A 19,180-nucleotide genomic window follows, 5' to 3' on the forward strand; every position below is an offset into this window, starting at 1 on the left:
AGGTGGGTAGGAGAAAAAGATTCTGGCCCACTTGCTATTGGATGAGCCTTATCTACATCTTATTTATTTATTGCTACATTTTGCCTGATGTTTTCTCCACTTACCTTCACTGGCCCATTGTAGCTCTTCTTGAATGTAGAAACAGGAAGAGCTGATGTCAGTCACAGTGTGAGACTCAGGGCAAGTCTACACTAGAGCACTACATCGGTGCAGCTGCCTCGCTGTAGCATGCCTGGTGAAGACGTGCTGTGCTGACAGGAGAGCACTCTCCTGTTGACATAATTACTCCACCTCAGCAAGAAGCAGAAGCTATGTCGGCGGGAGAGCGCCTCCCGCTGACATAGCACCAGTGTGGACAGCATGAAACTTGCATCACTCGGGGGGGCTTTTTCACACCCCTGAGCGATGGAAGTTATATCGACTTGGGCTGTAGTGTAGATCTGCCCTCAGAAAACCTCTCACTTACTGTTGGTAGAGGGAACCATAGCAGAGATACAAAAATTAAATTTCAGTTAAGTTTTGTAGAACTATTGTCACATTTTACAACCACCAGCTAAAAAAACAGGCCGTGAAAATACAGGCAAAACTAATCAGATGACGCCCATGCTTTAAAGCCAGTTTCTAACATGGCTGATCCTTGACACAGCCAACTTCACTTTGGAGGCAGTCAGGATTATGTTTTGTTTGTTACATTCTCAGGAGATGCTGCTTCTGTGCTTGGAGTTTGCTTGAGTGCTGCAGAAGCAGCGGCTGAAGGCTCGGGAGAGAAGAATTTTTCCTCAGGAGTAAGATTGGCTGAACTGCCGTCTGATCAGGCCATTTTACAGGAGAGAGAGAGAGCGAACACGTGTGCGTGCATGAGAGAGAGAGAGAAATCTAGTTTATTGGAACAGAAGTACTTTTACAAATATATTTTGGGTTTCTGTAAGTCTCATTATTTACGGTAATCTTTGTGGAATTACTACATTACATAGTTAATGTTTCCTCTAGGCCAGAAGTCCCTAATCTGTGGAGCACGGAGGAATGTTTGGGGGTGGCGTTGCTAGTGCCTGGGCCAGCTCCCACGAGAAGTGGGGAGGGAGCGCTACCCAGTTCCGCTCCAGGCCCTGCACCCCGGGGCACAGGCTGTTGGCCTCGGCTCTGCTCTCGCCCCCTACCCCAGCTATGGCTCCAGCCTCGGCCTCCTTACCTCCATCCACGTCCTCCCTCCCAGAGCCGTGGTCCCGCTCCTGGCCCTGGGAGGTGGAGGCACAAACAGGAGTAAGTGTGGGGCGCAAGGTAAAAAGTTTGGGGACTACTGCTCTAGATTGTTTGGAGGAATCAGTTTATTTTTGTTAGAAAAAAGGGAGTTAGAGCAATAAGCACCCACATAAAGAAACCCCAGGCTGACAGCATCTGACTGGTAAACATAATACTATCCACTCCAAGCATTCAAAAAATCATGAGTCAGTCCCCCCCAAAATCACAGAGGTATTCTTTGTCGGTTTGAAATTTCCATGATTTTTAAAACAACAACTTGGGTGTGGGATGGTATCTGTCTTTTAGTTTTTGAGCCTCTAGAATTCACATTTTCAAGCTTCCCCCTGCAATTGCAAGAGCAAGAAGCTTTCAGATAAAGGGGGGGAGGTTTAGAAATTCTCATATATACCACTGACTCCAACGAGCTGAGGCTTTAAGGGAGAAAAAATCCCAACAAAAACAGGAAGAGTTGGAAATGCTGTAAACAATCATGCAAAAGGTGAGGCTGCAAATCTACCAAATTAGAAAAATAATTAGATTACCACATGTATTAGAAATAGTTCTGAAGGCCAGTGGTATCAATGTTAAAGAATTAGAAGCTCTCAATGCATATAAAGATCTGACGAACAGTCCAGCAGAAAATTTACAGGAACAATGCTTCAGATTAACAGTTTTCCCCTTGTTTTTCCAGCATGCATACAAATGAATTTCAGACAGACTATTCTAAAAGGACTAACACTATCTACATACAGATAATGGGGAATTAAAGAGCAAGACCTGGGCTTGACAGTAGAAGACAAACATCTTCAACCAAAAGCACACTTGCAAAACTACCTTCAATAGGACAAGCTATTAGCTGTACACTTACCACATAAGAGGTAAGATTGTTGATCTAAAAAATTCCTCACACTTTCACAGCCACTCAATTAGTATGTCAGGCAGGATTTGAAATGTGATGTGGTATCCTGTTAGTGCACACAAATCTGTCCCCCAGCTGAGTATTTCACTCCAAGGCATTTGGACAGAAAGTCCATTATGCAACACCTCACAAAAAAAGCTATGGAACACCTTTTTATTTATATATAAAGATTTATTCTCATATGAGAATCAATCTTTTATCAGGATGCCGTTCCTGAAGGAAAACAGTTGGAACTTCATGAGAAGTGGATCTGGTTTGTATATCATTTGGCATGCATGACTTCAGAAACTGCATGTAGAACATATGCCAATAAAAATGTGGGCTCTCACACAGCCATCTCAGGTAACTATAGGAAACAATGACAGCTGCTGTCTCAGCAACAAGACCATCTCATACTGCCTTGAGCTGTGCAGGAGCTAGTACTTAGATAGAAAAGCAGGTATGAAAAGTGTTCATGGGAGCATTTTGTGTATCCTAAGTGGGTGTTCTCACAGAAGAGCATTGCTACCACTTCAACAAATTTTTACACAAGAAAACTTTAAGACCCTGGACACACCACACTTTTTTGCTCTTACCCCATCTCTAAAAAATAATGTAACCATAGTGACCTCTGATCTGATCAGTTGGATGGATAAATGCACTTTGATGACTCTTCAATAGAGGAAGAAAAGGGATAAAATAAATTATGTTTTTGTTACAACAAGTTAACTGTTATTTTTGAGTTTAAACTATCAGAGCTAGACAGTGTCTCGCTCAATCTCTCTGTAAGATCAAGAAGCATACTTTGAAGGTGCTTGTTGGGGCTTGTCTATATAGAGAAGTTATATCAGGGTAAGGTAGAATGTGAATTTAAAATGCTATATTTCGACCAGTGTAACAATAGCCGTTTAACTATATTGGCCTAAATTGCTGTGTAGACAACCCCAAAGACTCTATTCTCTCTTCCAGTATATTACTACTACACTAGTGTGGATGAAGCAGTTTCCACGAGTAAGGGGAAAACATATACAAGAAAAAGATGTACAGAATTTAAACACTCCAAATACATAAAAACAGGAAAAATGAACCAGTTCTGGAAGAAGATGAACAAAAGAAAAACCACTAAGAACCACCCCCAATAAACATTGGCAGAACTATCAGACTAACATTATGTTGAATTGTAAAATCAGTATTCAAAACAGGTTTTTCTTAAACCCCCAATCTATGTTTAAAAATTCAGTAACCATCACCTCAGCAGTCAAACCCACAGCAACACCAGCTATAACCTCTCCCTGAGGCTGTTTCTACACATAAAACACTGAAGTGACACACCTGCAATGCCACTGTATCATTTCATGTAGACACTCAGTACAGTGACAGAAAAGGTCCTCACATTACTGTAATTAATCAACCTCCCTGAGCAGCAGGAACTGGGTCAGCGGAAGAATTCTTCCATCAACCAAGTACCATCTCCCCTGGGACCTAGGTCAGTATAGCTACACTTCTCCGGGGTGTGGATTTTTACACCCCTAACCAGAGGTGCCAACTTTCTGATTTGGCAGGGGGGCCACTCGGCTTCCCCCCGAGGCCCCGCTCTCATGCCGCCTCTTCCCTCCCAGGTAGTTTGGTTGTTTTTTGTTAATAGAGGTGAAGTTTAATGTACATAGGCCTGAGGAGGTTACGCTAGCTGCTTGCCAGTTGCCAAGGTGTCGAACAGGATGTATAAGCACACCTACACAGCAAATGGAAGTGTGATTATAACATGGGTAGGTATACTGATGCTAGCTTTAATTTGGCTAGTGCAAGTAACAATAGAAGTGGTGATGCGGCAGCATGGACTTCAGTTCAGGCTGGCTGCCCCAGTACAAATCCATCCGGGACTCTGAGTACATACTTGAGTTGCTACCCTGTGCTGAAGCCTGCATTGCTGTGTGTGCACTACTATTGTTACTTGCGCTGGCTAGATTAAAGCTAGTATGGACATGTCTACCCACACTATAATCACACCTTCATTTGTTGTGTAGCTGTACCATGTGTTCTAGGAATTTTTATTAAGGGACTAGAAAAACTGGTTGAATATTCTGCATGGCTCCTATGCTTGAAGTGGATAAAAGGGTTGAGTATTTGGCTTGAAGGCTCAGGGTTCACATTCAGGACTGGTCTACACTGAAAACCGACATCCAGCCCCGGAGCACCCACAGGGAAAAAAATAGTGAGTGCTCAGCACCGACCAGTGGGCCCCGCCGATCAGCTCCTCTCCCTCCCCGCAGCACCATCTGCCCACCAGTGGGCTCCGCCGATCAGCTCCTCTCCCTCCCCCCAGCACCTTCTGCCCACCAGTGGGCCCTGCCGATCAGCTCCTCCCTTTGGCTCTTCATAAGAAACTGACAAATAAGAAACGTCAAAAAAAAATTCTAACCAGACCACTTCACTTTTGAACCAGGTCTGCCCTTAGGTAAGTGTGTTCCAATTCCTGCTTGTTTATCTGAGAATTACACCTGTATATATGAAGACAGATTTGTACTAGGGATGTAAAATGTTAACCGGTTAACTGATAAGCATCAGACTTATGGCTAATGTGTTCAGTTAAAATTTAAATGCCTAATGTGCACATCAAAAATGCCACAGCAATACCATTTCATAGTGTATATGGAACTAGGTTTGGCATTGTTAGGAGTCCAGACCATCGCTATGGAACTGACGTTATCGGTGCAGGAACTAGGGATGCAGGGCGTGTTACAGCACCCCCCGTTTTATGCGGGGCTCCACTGCCACTCTGCACCTGGGGTCCCGGCTGCCAGCCCCATGCCTGGAGCTCCGTTCCCAGCCCCACACCCGCCCCTAGCTGTGGCCCCAGCCTCGGCCTCCTTACCCCTCTCCAGGTCTGGGAGCAGGGCCAGCAGCCACAGCTAGGACCCCGAGTGCAGGGCCGGCAGCTAGGACCTGTTTAAAATGTGGGGGTGCTGCAGCACCCCCCCACCCTTAGTTCCCACGCCTATGTTTGAACTTGTTAATGGTTAAATGTTTAACTGATACAATTTTAATAATTTAAATGGTTACTTTTTTAAAGCTCTATTTATATCCCTAATTTGTACTTCAAGATTTAGGAACAGATTAGTTCACTTTTCTGATGGAGTATATAGGACTTCCTAGCAATGTGGAATAACTTCATAGTCTCATCAGCAAAACAGAAATGTAATGCTGTTTTCAGAACATAAGTAGAGTTAGCAAGTGCACTATAAACTCACTTCTGCTTTAGCACTCTTCGGTCAATTAATCCACCATCATACTTTTCAGTTGGAGAGATATAACCTGTCTGCTCCGTAGGACTAAAAGGACTGAACACCTGGATGCCCATGGTGCTGGAAGAGAAGGAATTTCATTGGTGAGCTGTACACTTTGCAAAGCTTGTACACAGAGATATATTCTAAGATTCCAAAACACCTGCTGCAAAAACAGAAAATGTAAAAACGTTAACAAGTTGAATAGTCCATAAGTGACGCTGATGTGTCTGAAGTGGGTGATGAATTAAATTAATCGTTAGATCCAGCCAACTTAAAAGAAAACTAGAGTAATATTGCTAAGAGACGTTCTAATCACTACATGTAATTACAGAGAAGCAAATCACTATATTTTTGAAGATACAGCAGCTTCCTGATTATTTTTTCTGCTATATTTAGTGTCTGATGTCTTCTAACATACAGGAAACAGTTCACCATTACAACACATGATAAAACAAGAGAGGCTTGCAGAGTGTTGTAAGGCAGGCTCTATTAAACTAGGGGTGTGTCTTCACTACCAACGTTCAAGCACTGCCGCAGCAGCGCTTTCACCTGGCTGCGTAGTGGCGGCACCCGCACAGGGAGAGAGCTCTCCCAACACTCTAAAAAAAACCACCCCCACGAGGGGAGTAGCTACCAGAGCTGGTGCACTGTCTACACCACCATTTTGCAGCGCTGAAACTTGCAGTGCTCAGGGCGGGTGTTTTTTCCCCACCCCTGAGCGAGAAAGTTTCAGCGCTGTAAAGAGACAGTGCAGACAAGGCCCTAGAGGGCTGTCCGCTTCACGGCTTCTGTAGGCTGAGCTCATTGCACGTTATCAGGCACTCCTTGTATTTTCAGGGACTCCCTGAAACCCCTGCTGTGCCAGGGGCTCGGTGTGTCCCCCATTCCCCACCCATTCCTCTCACCCCCATTTTGCACCCATGACATGTGCAATCTGTGCTCCCCACATTGTTTCTTTTCTTTCTACCTGGGGGAGGGGGGAAGTCCTTCAGCATGGGAAGGTGTTAATGGCTGCCATCAACCAGTTCTTTGCTCTTTGGATAATTACAGACCTAACTGAAGTAGATAGCTCTGCTAAGCAGATGCAAGGGCTTCCAGAGGTCAATTTTCATTGAAATCAGTAGGGTTTGCCCCATTGCAGCCTAGAACATTTCCCATAATTTTGGAATTGATCAGATGCAGTAGTTAAAAGTTATCATATTACCTAAAGAAAAATGACATCAAGTTGAGCGTAGGTAGGACCTTGCTTCGCTCTGCCAAAAAAATAACAGATTCTGTTCTAGCCTACATCAGACTGGACCTTCTGCTAAGAACAGTAAATAAGCAGCTCTCATTGAGACCACTGAGACACAGAAACTGAAACATCTGTAAATATATCATTTCCAGCATTGTTGGAGAAAGTGTTCTTGAGATTTCCTTGAACCTGAATATAAGGGAAGTTTGGACCCATCGCCAGTTGCAACATAGAAGTGTTCCAGCCATTTATAATATAGATCTTGAAGACTTCTTTTTGCATGCCATCTCTGCAGCATCTTTTAAGTCTGAAGAACGCTTTCTGAAGCGGCATGCAAAAATCACTGTTCCATCTACGGTAGTGGACATACTAATACAACTGGTGCATGGTGACCCATTGCTGCCAAGTGACCTCAATAACAGCCATGTTTGAGCGCAGATTTCCTTTCCAGTGGGCCTCTTCATTTTCCCTAGTCATTTTTTCCAAACCACTCACTTAAGTCAGAGCAACCGGACATCTTCTCAATGTGGCTTCAGGCTCCCAACTGAACTTGGGAGCAGTCAGTCTACAGATAACTGACGTATGAAATGTGCAGCCATATGTAGCCATGGAGACACCATGCAACCAGCTCCTCTGGTGCTAGTGCACATGCAGGTACACTCTGACCTTACAATTAGCGATAGGCCCAAGGCATTAAGCCCAGCTCCAGAGACTGATCCAGACTTCACAGGATGTGTTTCAGATACAGTATTTCTGTTCAAGTTCATCACCTCTACCCTTAGTATTTTTATACAGTCACTATTCATTTAGGTGCCTACAGTACTCTATCCAACTAATGCAGTTTTCATTTTATAAGCAGGAGCCAAGCTGACTTTGTACAAAAACCCTGATGTTAGAAATCATTTTCTCTCACCTGACAACCAAAAGACAGCAAACAGGAAGGAAGAGAACTTAAGGAGTGGTAGGCCATGAAAGCACCAGTGAACATTAAGAAAGGCATTCGTGTAAGAAGGAATGGGGGCAGAAGAAAGGATGAAGGACATATTGCTTACAGCGTGGCAGATGCTTTGCCATGGAATGCTGCGAAAAGCAAGCCAGGTTGTGGAGCCCACATGCAATTAAGGGCTCTGTAATCTGGTCTAGTGTCAGCAAGTGAGCAGTGAAAAAAATGAATCCTTTTTGTGCATCTGTATATATTATATAACAGATCTGTGCATTTCTGCTTTTTCCACAAATAATCTGATTCTCTATGTCAAAAGGTGGCTTGCAGCAAAACCATGAACAATGTTAAAAGTAAAAAAATGTATTACAGTGCTCCAAAATCATGGATAGCACAAATTCTGGTTTCTAAAGCATGAAACAAAGTCAAACAAAGGATTCCTAAAAAATTTTGTGCAACATACATATTTATTACACACACAAAACTATGTTAAAAGAACATTGCAACCTTAATAAAGTCAAGCATTCATAAAGTAGGAAATTCCAAAATTAAGATTGCCTGTGGAACCTCTATTCAGCCCCCTTGTGTGTACACATTTATGAAACAATCATTAATCATATCATCACATACTATTTTTTCCACAGGACTCTGCCTCATTGAGTGCACAGAATGGATGGTGGTCACTTATTGAGCAACTATTCAATATTTTATTTTCCCCACATTGCTCAAAGTGAGGCTCCAGGCTTTATTTAATGAATACTATTTAAATCCTGTGATGAAGACAGTATTCGTTTTCTCATGGGCTTTGATGCTCATCACTATGAGTGCTTCACAAACATTAATTAATTTATTTTCGAAACACACCTGTGAGATGAGGGAGAATTATTATACCCATTTTATTATCCTCTGGAGAACTGAAGCATAGAGAAATTTAAGTCAAAAGTATCCACTAGTTCTGGGTGCCCAATCTGAGATGCCTAGGACCCGATTTTCAGAATACTTAGCATCATGTAGCACATAATGCATACAAATCACAGCTCCCATTGATGTCAGTTGCAGGTGTCAGGTTTCAGAGTGGTAGCGCTGTTAGTCTGTATCAGCAAAAACAAGAGGAGTACTTGTGGCACCTTAGAGACTAACAAATTTATTTGGGCATAAGCTTTCACGGGCTAGAACCCACTTCATCGGATGCATGGAGTGAAAATACAGGAGCAGGTATAAATACATGAAAGGATGGGGGGTTGCTTTACCAACTGTGACGTCAGTCTAATGAGTTAAATCAATTAACAGCAGGATACCAAGGGAGGCAAAATAACTTCTGAAGTGGTACGAGAGTGGCCCATTACAGACAGTTAACAGAAAGGTGTGAGTAAAAGTAGGGAGAAATTAGTATTGGGGAAATTAAGTTTAGGTTATAGGCTCGAGTCACACACCCAGAAAAAGAGGCACACACAATTAGGAGGTCAATCTGTGAAAATCTCCTAACAATTAGGAGGTCAATCTGTGTTTGGTTTAATGGCCTTCACTAATATCACATAGGAGCTCTGAGGTAGAGGCAGGGATAGAATCCAATTTTCCAGGGCAGCATTCAACTGCCTTAACTATAAGACCATCCTTTCTCTGCCTCATTCACTACATACCTTCCAACTTCTGCAACAAACGAAGCAGGGATTCTACAGACATCATCATCCTTGGCTTACACAACCCTGAATCGACCCCAGAGCCGGTCCATGAAGTGCACTGAATGAGGCACGGGTGGGTGGGGGGGGATAGTATGTGATCATGTAGTTAAAAACAGTATCATAATGGATGCACGCTAGGGGGCCAAATTAAAAGTACCGTGTTCTGTCTGGAGCACCAATAGATGGGGATTGGACACTTTGCTAGCGGGGGTTCATAGATATTTGCTGACACCAGAGGAACAGACACACTCAGGAATTCTTGATCTGGAGAGGAGTGTTCTCTAGGGGTCACAGACTTTTCCAAGCATGCTAAAGAGTGACCTGTTCTGCTCTATCTCCTCCAACCTGTCCCTGTCCCAGTCCTGTCTCATCCCCACCTCTGGCTCATCCTCTGAATCCCATTCTCCTCACTTAGACTTTGTCTACACTAGAGACCTTACAGCGGCACAGCTGTACCGCTGCAAGGTCTCCCATGTAGCTGCTCTATGCCGGCAGGAGAGCGTTCTTCCACCAGCATAATTAAACCACCTCTAAAAGCCAGGAAATCCCAGCACCTCCCCACCCCTGCCCCCCCCCAAATTCCCAGTTTGAGCCCCCACCCCATTTTCCCTCTCCTCCCCCTACCAGCCTCAAGTCCAAGACTCTGCCACCCCCAGGTCTGAGTCCCAGTCTTCCTGCACCACCTCCTCCTAATCTATTTTCCCTACCCCCTTCCATAGGTCTGGCTCTTGTCCCCCCTGCATTCGAATTAGACAGCTTCCTCCTCCAGGCTCCCCAGCTGAAGGCTCATTGAAAGCACAGGAGAGATAGGCCTTGTCAACTGTGTTCTCTGTTCAGATACTCACAGATGAACCTGGCCCAGCGCACAGCAGCACAGAGCTGCAATTGCAGGGAAATTCCAGTTGAACCCTGGCCAGGAACATGCCCAGTGCAGTCAGAATCTTTGGGAAATTCGGCAGGTACAATCTTCTAAAATGTCTCTATTGAGCATTTGTGAACTGAGATTTTTCAAAGGCTTATAACCCGGCCAAATTTGGGTGGGTTTTCCCAGAACGGTAAAAGGCCCATCCCTTACACAAAGGCTGCCCTGCCCCCCTGCCAAATTTCAAGTCTCCTCTCCAAACTATGAGTCGAGAGCATTTAGAAGAAAAGGTCCCACAATATATTTTTAACAGGGACAAGTCCCCAGAACTTTTTAACGTGACAAAACATTTCTCCATAGCTTCATACTCAGGAACGTCTGAATTGTTTTGGAAGGTTGGGGGGGGGGGGGGGGGGTGTTTAGAAATTAAGCTTGAGTCAGACTTCCAGCATGGAATGTTTCAGCTAAAATGGTTACAGTCTGGCAAACTTATAAGCAACTGAATACAAAGTCTTGTAAGGGCAATCAGCCCCACCTATAACAACTTGTGCAGCAATGTTTATATCATGTCTAAACCCACAAAGTATTAAATTAAACATTTCAGCTGGGACTCAAATTGTACAGAAATTATATAACTATATAACATATTAGCTATGGAGCTAATGAAACTCAGCATGAAAACACTGAGGGAAGATTACAGCCGTACTTAAAAAGAATATTATTTTGTTTCATGCATAGACAGACTCACCCACTGTTTGCTTCTGGTGACTTTGGAGGAGTTATTTCACAACTGTAAGTAAAAGATTCTAGTCCATTATTCTGTTGCTGGTATTTATTAATCAGATCCATTAGTACTGCTTGGTGCCCAATTTTCTTCACCAGCTGCTGCACCATACGATCATTAAGAGCCAAAAGAGCTGCTCCGCTCACTTCTTCCTCTAAAAATTGAAGAGAAAAATATCTGTACGTATTACTGTGTAGTAAGATTCTATCTAATACAACATGTAATACCTAATTCAACATGATGTTACAAGGTAGGTGATTCTCAAAGACAAACATGGTTAGTTCTTCTACATCAACTGTAACATGAAATCATTTGTTTTGGCTACTATCCCTTCCAAAAAGCTGGGCAAGAATTTTAACTTATTTTACAAATTAGTGGTTTGATGTCTTCTAGTAACAAAATTCTGTGCCTTAGACACAAAGCAATCGGTGAACTGGATATTTCAATATGTTAAGGCAGGCTTATTTACAATACACTGGTATTTTGTTAATAAGGGAAAACATTTTAGAGATTGCACAGCATGTTTGAATGCCAGTCTCTCTCAATCCTTTGTACAGAACATATATATTCACACATAAAACAAACTTTTACATATCAAAGTTGTATCACTACAAACACAGGTATTAAATATAAAATGGCCCTAAACAAATGCTAGTAAACCCAATTTTGTTTCTAGAAGGTGTACATGTTTATAGGTTTTCAGTTCCTCTCATAGCAGTTCTTCCAGACTATTCATAATAAATTTACAGCCTCATTTTGATTTATCAGGTCTGAGCCAGTTCTCTCCCTAATAAATTCTGTTAAAAACTGAAGTTACCCAATGGCAACTAAATACAAAAATACCCATAAACAAGAAGTTAGAAGGTGGCAATTAAAAAACAGACTATACTTTTTTCAAGCAGAGAGGCAGGAAATACACATTTAACAAAAAAGACTTACCACGAAACTTAGGGACTAATTCTCCTAAATTTCTCTGCACCAACCAGTTGCAGACTTCATCAACTGACCAACTTTCCATCTTCAGGTGCTGTAATAGTAAAATTCCACTGTGGAATGAAAATAAAGGAATGTTTTATTTTTATGCTCCACTCCAGAGTCAACTTCCCAAGACTACAGAATGCTCAACCTTTCTGAGGCAGTGTTACATGCTCTGAGTAAAAACATGTATTGAGAAAGCTGCTATTTACCTGCTAAAGTGATACCTATTTCAAGCAGCCAATTTTTCCGATTCCGTCTTTCTTCCCCTCCCCTTCTTTTCCTCCCTGGTTTCCCTCAGTTCTTCCAACAAAAAACCTCATTCTTTATTACACAGAATGCTACCTGATCCTGTACCATTAACTCCCAGGTTTCCACACAAAGAAGAGAAAGGTGTGAAATTCACCACCACCACGCTCATCAGGAAATGCCTGACATTTTACAGAAAAAAAAAAACAGATCAGATAAGAGTCTGTCACATAAATGTTTATAGTAAATGGAGCACATTAACCCTCTCTCCACCACCAAGCAGTTAGTCAAGTGAATACTTAAATCTTGATTACAAACAATTAAGGGCCATAAAAGCCTCCCGAAAATCCAGGGGAGGGGCAGACTACTTTTGTTGTTCACCATTCACACATTCTCTCTCAGGCTCAAACTATTGGTAGGAAATGCATGTCACATGGATCATAATGATATTAGAGCAAACAGAAGGGTCCATCCTAGAAGGGACTCAGTTCCTTCAACTCCTATTTGATGGGACTGAGGGAACTCAGCACCATCCAGAATTGAACCCTTAGACAGCCTCCTTGCTGTACCCAGGTATTTTTATATTCCATGTGCCATATAGTCCTTCTCTAAAGGGCTTGTCTGCTCCGATCTACGTATTTGAAACCAAGATAAACCACACCATTGTAAGTCACTTCTTACACCAAAACATCAGTAGGAGTTTGCACTGGGTTTTTTTTTAAAAAAAAGGAAAGACCTAGACAGAGTAAGGACCATCAGCCGAAATGCCTTAAATATTACAATCCCTCCCTCCATAATAGCTTGAAATAAGATTCTTTAAATAAATCAATAAAAATAAAGTTATCTGCTCTTAATTTGGTTTTAAGATGCCTGAGTTGGGCAGTAACTTTAAGTAAGTAAGTAAGTTAATTAATTAATTAAATGAACAACTGCATTGCAAAGATATGATGTGCTTGTACAGAGAAATTTCCTTCCCACCTTTATGACTCCTTTACAATTAAAACTCTAGAGAGACACATTGTCATGAGTGAAAAGAAAAGGAGGACTTGTGGCACCTTAGAGACTACCAAATTTATTTGAGCATAAGCTTTCATGAGCTACAGCTCACTTCATCGGATGCTGTAGCTCACGAAAGCTTCTGCTCTAATAAATTTGGTAGTCTCTAAGGTGCCACAAGTCCTCCTGTTCTTTTTGCGGATACAGACTAACACGGCTGCTACTCTGAAAACTGTCATGAGTGGTTTTTTATTTTTTTTAATACTAAATTGATGTAATTTGGCTCTGCTGCATGGAAGTCAAGCACTCACTGAATGCCATGGCAAATCTCAAAGAGCTAGAGAATTAGCTGCTAAGTAGTCAGAGAGGCGAAAACATTAGCGGACTCAAGAGAACTTTTTGGGATAGGCTAACCATTTTCCTTCCAGGGAACATTAGACAGACTAGACCCAACATTTTCTTACAGTGCAGACATACATAAGGCCCTGATCCTGCAATGAACTCCATGTGGGCACCAGGGTCTGCCCATGTAAAGCTCATTGCAGGATGAGAGCCACAACTTGTCACACTGTAGGAGGGCAAAAAACATACCACACTTGAGAATAGGCATTTACATGCTTCAATAATAATTCTCCACCCCCCTCCCCACATTAGTTTTTAAATAATTAGAATAATTTAAAGTTAACCCATCTCAGACCAATATGCTTCAAAAACTGAAAAGGGTTAAATAAAAAAGGATTGTCTTTCTGAATTACAAGAGTGGATTTAATTTGATATGACAACAGTAGTCATACAACTCCTCCCCCAGGCTAAGCAGCAATAACAGGGTGTGAAAAGTCATTATTTGCTGAGAACTCTGGTGTAAATTAAAAATCACACCTTCCTGTCACACTTCTTGCTTCCTTGTGAAGAGTAGGACAAAAAAAAAAAGCCTCTAAAAACTTGAAAGATAAAATGGAATGCAGAAGATACTTGCCTTAAGAGCCAAACAATAATAAAAAAGTAAAATACTTAAAAATGGGAAACTGCCAATGGCCCATACTATAAGAGTATTCTTAATCAGGTCATACCAAAACAGGCCAAGACGCCAAATCGATTGTCGTTAACTGCAGCTATAAAAAGGGTCTGAACATGTATCATGTGGTTACCCATTTTGCATGGAAATGCAGGTTTTGTACATTATTTTACATAGCACCAGTTTACAGGGGGTCATGTTTGAAAATTAGACTTATACAAATGCTCATTATATACATACACTTCGAAGTATTTAACAACCACACCTTAGTTTACAGATGCTTTAATACGGTAAAAGTAATAGGGGGAGAATAGAGAGCCTGCCACTCTTCTGGCAGAGTTATGGAGCCAGCTAGAAGCACTGAACATGGATACTGATATGCAGACTCTTTGCTGCATAATTATTATTCGCCGTAGAAATGTAGGGCTGGAAGAGACCTCAAGGGATCATCTAGTCCAGCCCTCTGCACTGAGGCAGTAAACCTAGACCATCCCTGACAGTTCTTTGTCCAACCTGTTCTCAAAAACCTTCAGTGATGGGGACTCCACAACCTCCATTGGAAGCCAATTCCAGAGTGTAACTACCCTTCTAGTAAGAAAGTTTTTCCTAATATCTAACCTAAAACTCCCTTGCTACAGATTAAGCCCATTCCTTCTTGTCCTACCATCAGTGGCCATGGAGAACAACTGATCACAGCCCTCTTTCATAGAATATCAGGGTTGGAAGGGACCCCAGAAGGTCATCTAGTCCAACCCCCTGCTCGAAGCAGGACCAATTCCCAGTTAAATCATCCCAGCCAGGGCTTTGTCAAGCCTGACCTTAAAAACCTCTAAGGAAGGAGATTCTACCACCTCCCTAGGTAACGCATTCCAGTGTTTCACCACCCTCTTAGTGAAAAAGTTTTTCCTAATATCCAATCTAAACCTCCCCCATTGCAACTTGAGACCATTACTCCTCGTTCTGTCATCTGCTACCATTGAGAACAGTCTAGAGCCATCCTCTTTGGAACCCCCTTTCAGGTAGTTGAAAGCAGCTATCAAATCCCCCCTCATTCTTCTCTTCTGCAGACTAAACAATCCCAGCTCCCTCAGCCTCTCTTCATAAGTCATGTGCTCTAGACCCCTAATCATTTTTGTTGCCCTTCGCTGGACTCTCTCCAATTTATCCACATCCTTCTTGTAGTGTGGGGCCCAAAACTGGACACAGTACTCCAGATGAGGCCTCACCAGTGTCGAATAGAGGGGAACGATCGCATCCCTCGATCTGCTCGCTATGCCCCTACTTATACATCCCAAAATGCCATTGGCCTTCTTGGCAACAAGGGCACACTGTTGACTCATATCCAGCTTCTCGTCCACTGTCACCCCTAGGTCCTTTTCCGCAGAACTGCTGCCTAGCCATTCGGTCCCTAGTCTGTAGCGGTGCATTGGATTCTTCCATCCTAAGTGCAGGACCCTGCACTTATCCTTATTGAACCTCATCAGATTTCTTTTGGCCCAATCCTCCAATTTGTCTAGGTCCTTCTGTATCCTATCCCTCCCCTCCAGCGTATCTACCACTCCTCCCAGTTTAGTATCATCTGCAAATTTGCTGAGAGTGCAATCCACACCATCCTCCAGATCATTTATGAAGATATTGAACAAAACCGGCCCCAGGACCGACCCCTGGGGCACTCCACTTGACACCGGCTGCCAACTAGACATGGAGCCATTTATCACTACCCGTTGAGCCCGACAATCTAGCCAGCTTTCTACCCACCTTATAGTGCATTCATCTTTATAACAGCCCTTAACATATCTGAAGACTATTATCAGGTTCCCCCTCAATCCTTTTTTCTCAAGACTAAACATGCCCATTTTTTTAACCTTTCCTTATATGTTGGGTTTTCTAAACATTTTATTGTTTTTGTTGCTCATGTTTATTACAGTAGAGCCTAAGGACCAACCACGAATGGGGCCCTATTGTGCTAGTTACTGTACAAACAGTAGTAGAAGGTATATTTATATACTATCAGTGTTTTAAAAGCAGAACAAAAAAAGTCAGAAGCAATATTTTTAGCAACGTAGACCATAAAGTACAGATTGAACTCAGCACTGAGCTTCAATTTTCAAGAGCTCCTGCCTGTTTATGATTACTGCAATACAGCGTTAGCACTCATTTCTTCAAACATTTACTACTGGGGAGAGTGCCTATTAGTCCAAGTTGACATCAGGAGACTCTCACTGACATCCTCAGGACTACTCATGATACTTCATGCTTTTAGAATCAGTCCTTTAGAGCAGAGGTAGGGAACCTTTTTTCTATCGGGGCCACTGACCCACAGAAAAATCAATCGGGGGCCACACAAAGCCCCATGCGGGGGTGGGGCGTGGAGGCTTGGGACTTCCCCCGCAGTGGGGTGAGCAGATGCTTGCAGCTCCAGCCCCGCAGGGGGGCGTGGAGGCTCGGGTTTCCCCTAGGCTCTGGGGTGGGGACATAAATTAGAGCTTCGGGGTGCAAGAGGGGGCTCCGGGCTGGGGCAGGAGTACGGGAAGGAGGGCGGGCTCCGGATGCGGGCTCTGGGGTGGGGCTGGGGATGAGAGGTTTGGGGTGAAGGGGGCTCCGGGCTGGGACTAAGGGGTTTGAAGTGTGGGAGGGGGCTCAGGGCTTTGGCAGGGAGTTGGGTGCGGGAGGGGTACAGGCTCTGGGAGGGAGTTTGGCTGTGGGAGGGGGTTCTGACCTGGGGCAGGGTGTTGGGGTGCAGGAGGAGCTTCAGGGTGCTGGCTCCAGCCAGGCAGCGCAGTGGGGCTAAGGCAGGCTCCCTGCCTGCCCTGGCACTGCGCTGTGCCCTCGAAGCAGCCGGCAAGTCCGGCCCCTACGCAAAGGGGCCAGACGGCTCTACGTGGTACACACTGCCCGCACCCTCAGGCGCTGCCCCCGCAGCTCCCATTGGCCACGATTCCCGGCCAATGGGAGCTGCGGATGCGGTGCTGGGGGGGTAGGGGCATCACGGAGAGCTTCCCTGATCGCCCCTCCACATAGAGGCCACAGAGACATGCCAGCAAGCCGGCACTTGCGGCTCCAGCCTGGTGGAAGAGCACCGAGGCTTGGGGCTTTCGGCCCGTGGTGAGGAGACTTGCAGCGGGCCAGACGAAAGGAAGCAGCAGACAGGATCTGGCCTGCGGGCCGGAGGTTCCCCACCCCTGTTTTAGATTAAAAGCTCGGAACTTTATTTTCTTAAAGCAAACTAAGATAGATTTTTTAAAATGTCCTAGAAGTGAGAGCCTCATTTTTTGAGCACTTTATCTCCAAAACACCTTTTCTGATTCAACTCTTCTGAATAAATCTTATCATGGCATAAGAACACACCAGTGAAATTTCAGGCTGATTTAGTTTTGAGGACATTTGTGAAAGTGGAAAGGAAAAAAAACTAAAACCACAGAACATTATAATGAATATTTTATTGCAACCTGGACTTTGAGGAAGCTATTTTGCCAGATAATAGTGTTATTTCTTGGTTAGATTGGCCCAATGGCTTACAATCCTTTGAAAAGAGGAGACAAAAACTTCCAAATGGGTACAATGCATGACCCAGTATGAAAAGTTTAAGAAGTAGTGCAAATCTAAGACTAGAATTTCACCCAGTTGGTGGGGAAGGAGGAAAGGCAGCACTGTCACAAAAGAGAGTTCAGGATAGAAAAAAAGTAAGTGTGTTGTGAGTGTCAACACCCAGGAGTTTGGAAAAAATTCTAGACAATGGTACAGCTAAGGCCAAGTCTACATTATAAACTTTTGCTGGCATATCTATGTAGATCAGGGGTGTGAAGAGGTGCAATTTGTGCCTTGATATAGGTGTGCTGGCAAAAGTCCTGAGTATGCAGTTTTGCCAGTGTAGCTTATTTTGCTCCAGGGGTGGAAGGAGTTGTGCTAGAACAAGCTATACCATCAAAAGTGCAGTTCCGTTGGTAGAGCTGCATCCACACTAACAGCACTTAGCCAGCATAGTATACTCATTTAGTGATACCAGAGAAGTACTCCTAGTGTAGACATAGCCTAAAAGATATTTGGCAGAATTCTATTTTTACTTTTTTACAATTTTGACAGATAAATTGATGTTCCTTATTAAGCATTTTTTCAATTTTTAGGATTTAAATTTTCACAGTTCCACAAACTGATGGGTTCTAAGACTTTTTTAATTTTTATATTTTAAATATTCATAGTTCCATGAAATTATGGGATTGTTCAGATAATTATTTAATGACAGTAGACATTGAGATTCAAAATGTTAAAGCTTTATAAACCATTAAAACACAGCTCCTCAACATCATATGTCAAAATAGACAAAGTAAATATCCTTAAATCAACAATTCATACCTGTTTTTACTATTCATTCACTAGTCTCTTTTTAGCCTAACTGAAAAGTCTAAATCACTAGATTTAACAGGTTCTCAAGCAACATTTTTCTTACTTTGCCTATATGTAAATTTCTGTCATCAATGGAAGTATTTTTTCGTCAGTTTGTGTGTGTATGGTGAAATAGACATTTACCGATAGAAAAATCAAATCCTTCCAAGCCGAGATATAGGGAAGGCTCTTTATTGTCCCCTTTGTAATCCTGCTCTCTGATCTCCTGGGCTGCAGGGTATACCAAATATTAAGATGTACCTAATGCTTAAGATTTTCAGTGATGGTGCATCATTTTGATTTAAGAAAAGAAGGCAGATTCATGAAACTAATAATAGCTCTATCTGGGACAGCCATAGAGCAAATTTTAAAAGCACAGTCTGAATACCAGTGGTGACTTTGAAACATTCCCCTAAAAATTGTAAATATTTTTAAGAAGTTAAAAATTCACACAGCTTCTGCATCCCTTTTTAAAAAACAATCTACATAATATTTTGGCATCTCATAGCTTACTTCCAACTCATCCAATAATAAAAATTGGCTGTTATATACTTTATCCACAGATCTCAAAGCAGTTTACAAAAATAAAGTAAGTTATTATCCCCATTTTACAAAAGAAAACAGTATCATACATTTACT

The 19,180-nt window shown here is 42.8% G+C and overlaps 1 protein-coding gene across 5 annotated transcripts in view; it reads right to left on the bottom strand.

Annotated features, from left to right (window-relative positions):
* The window catches only part of SAMD3 (sterile alpha motif domain containing 3), a 309,380-nt gene that overhangs the window by 91,103 nt on the left and 199,097 nt on the right, over nucleotides 1–19,180 (bottom strand). For all 5 annotated transcript variants that reach the window (XM_074948412.1, XM_074948410.1, XM_074948411.1 and 2 more), the window contains exons 2-4: nucleotides 11,863–11,969; nucleotides 10,888–11,077; nucleotides 5,386–5,499 (exon numbers count right to left, since the gene is read on the bottom strand). In XM_074948412.1, the coding sequence (XP_074804513.1) occupies nucleotides 5,386–5,499; nucleotides 10,888–11,077; nucleotides 11,863–11,941 (383 nt within the window). In that variant the 5' untranslated portion in view covers nucleotides 11,942–11,969. The remainder of the gene's footprint in view (nucleotides 1–5,385; nucleotides 5,500–10,887; nucleotides 11,078–11,862; nucleotides 11,970–19,180) is intronic.

Source organism: Natator depressus, chromosome 3 (genome assembly GCF_965152275.1).
Source record: "Natator depressus isolate rNatDep1 chromosome 3, rNatDep2.hap1, whole genome shotgun sequence".
NCBI classification, from domain to species: domain Eukaryota; kingdom Metazoa; phylum Chordata; order Testudines; family Cheloniidae; genus Natator; species Natator depressus.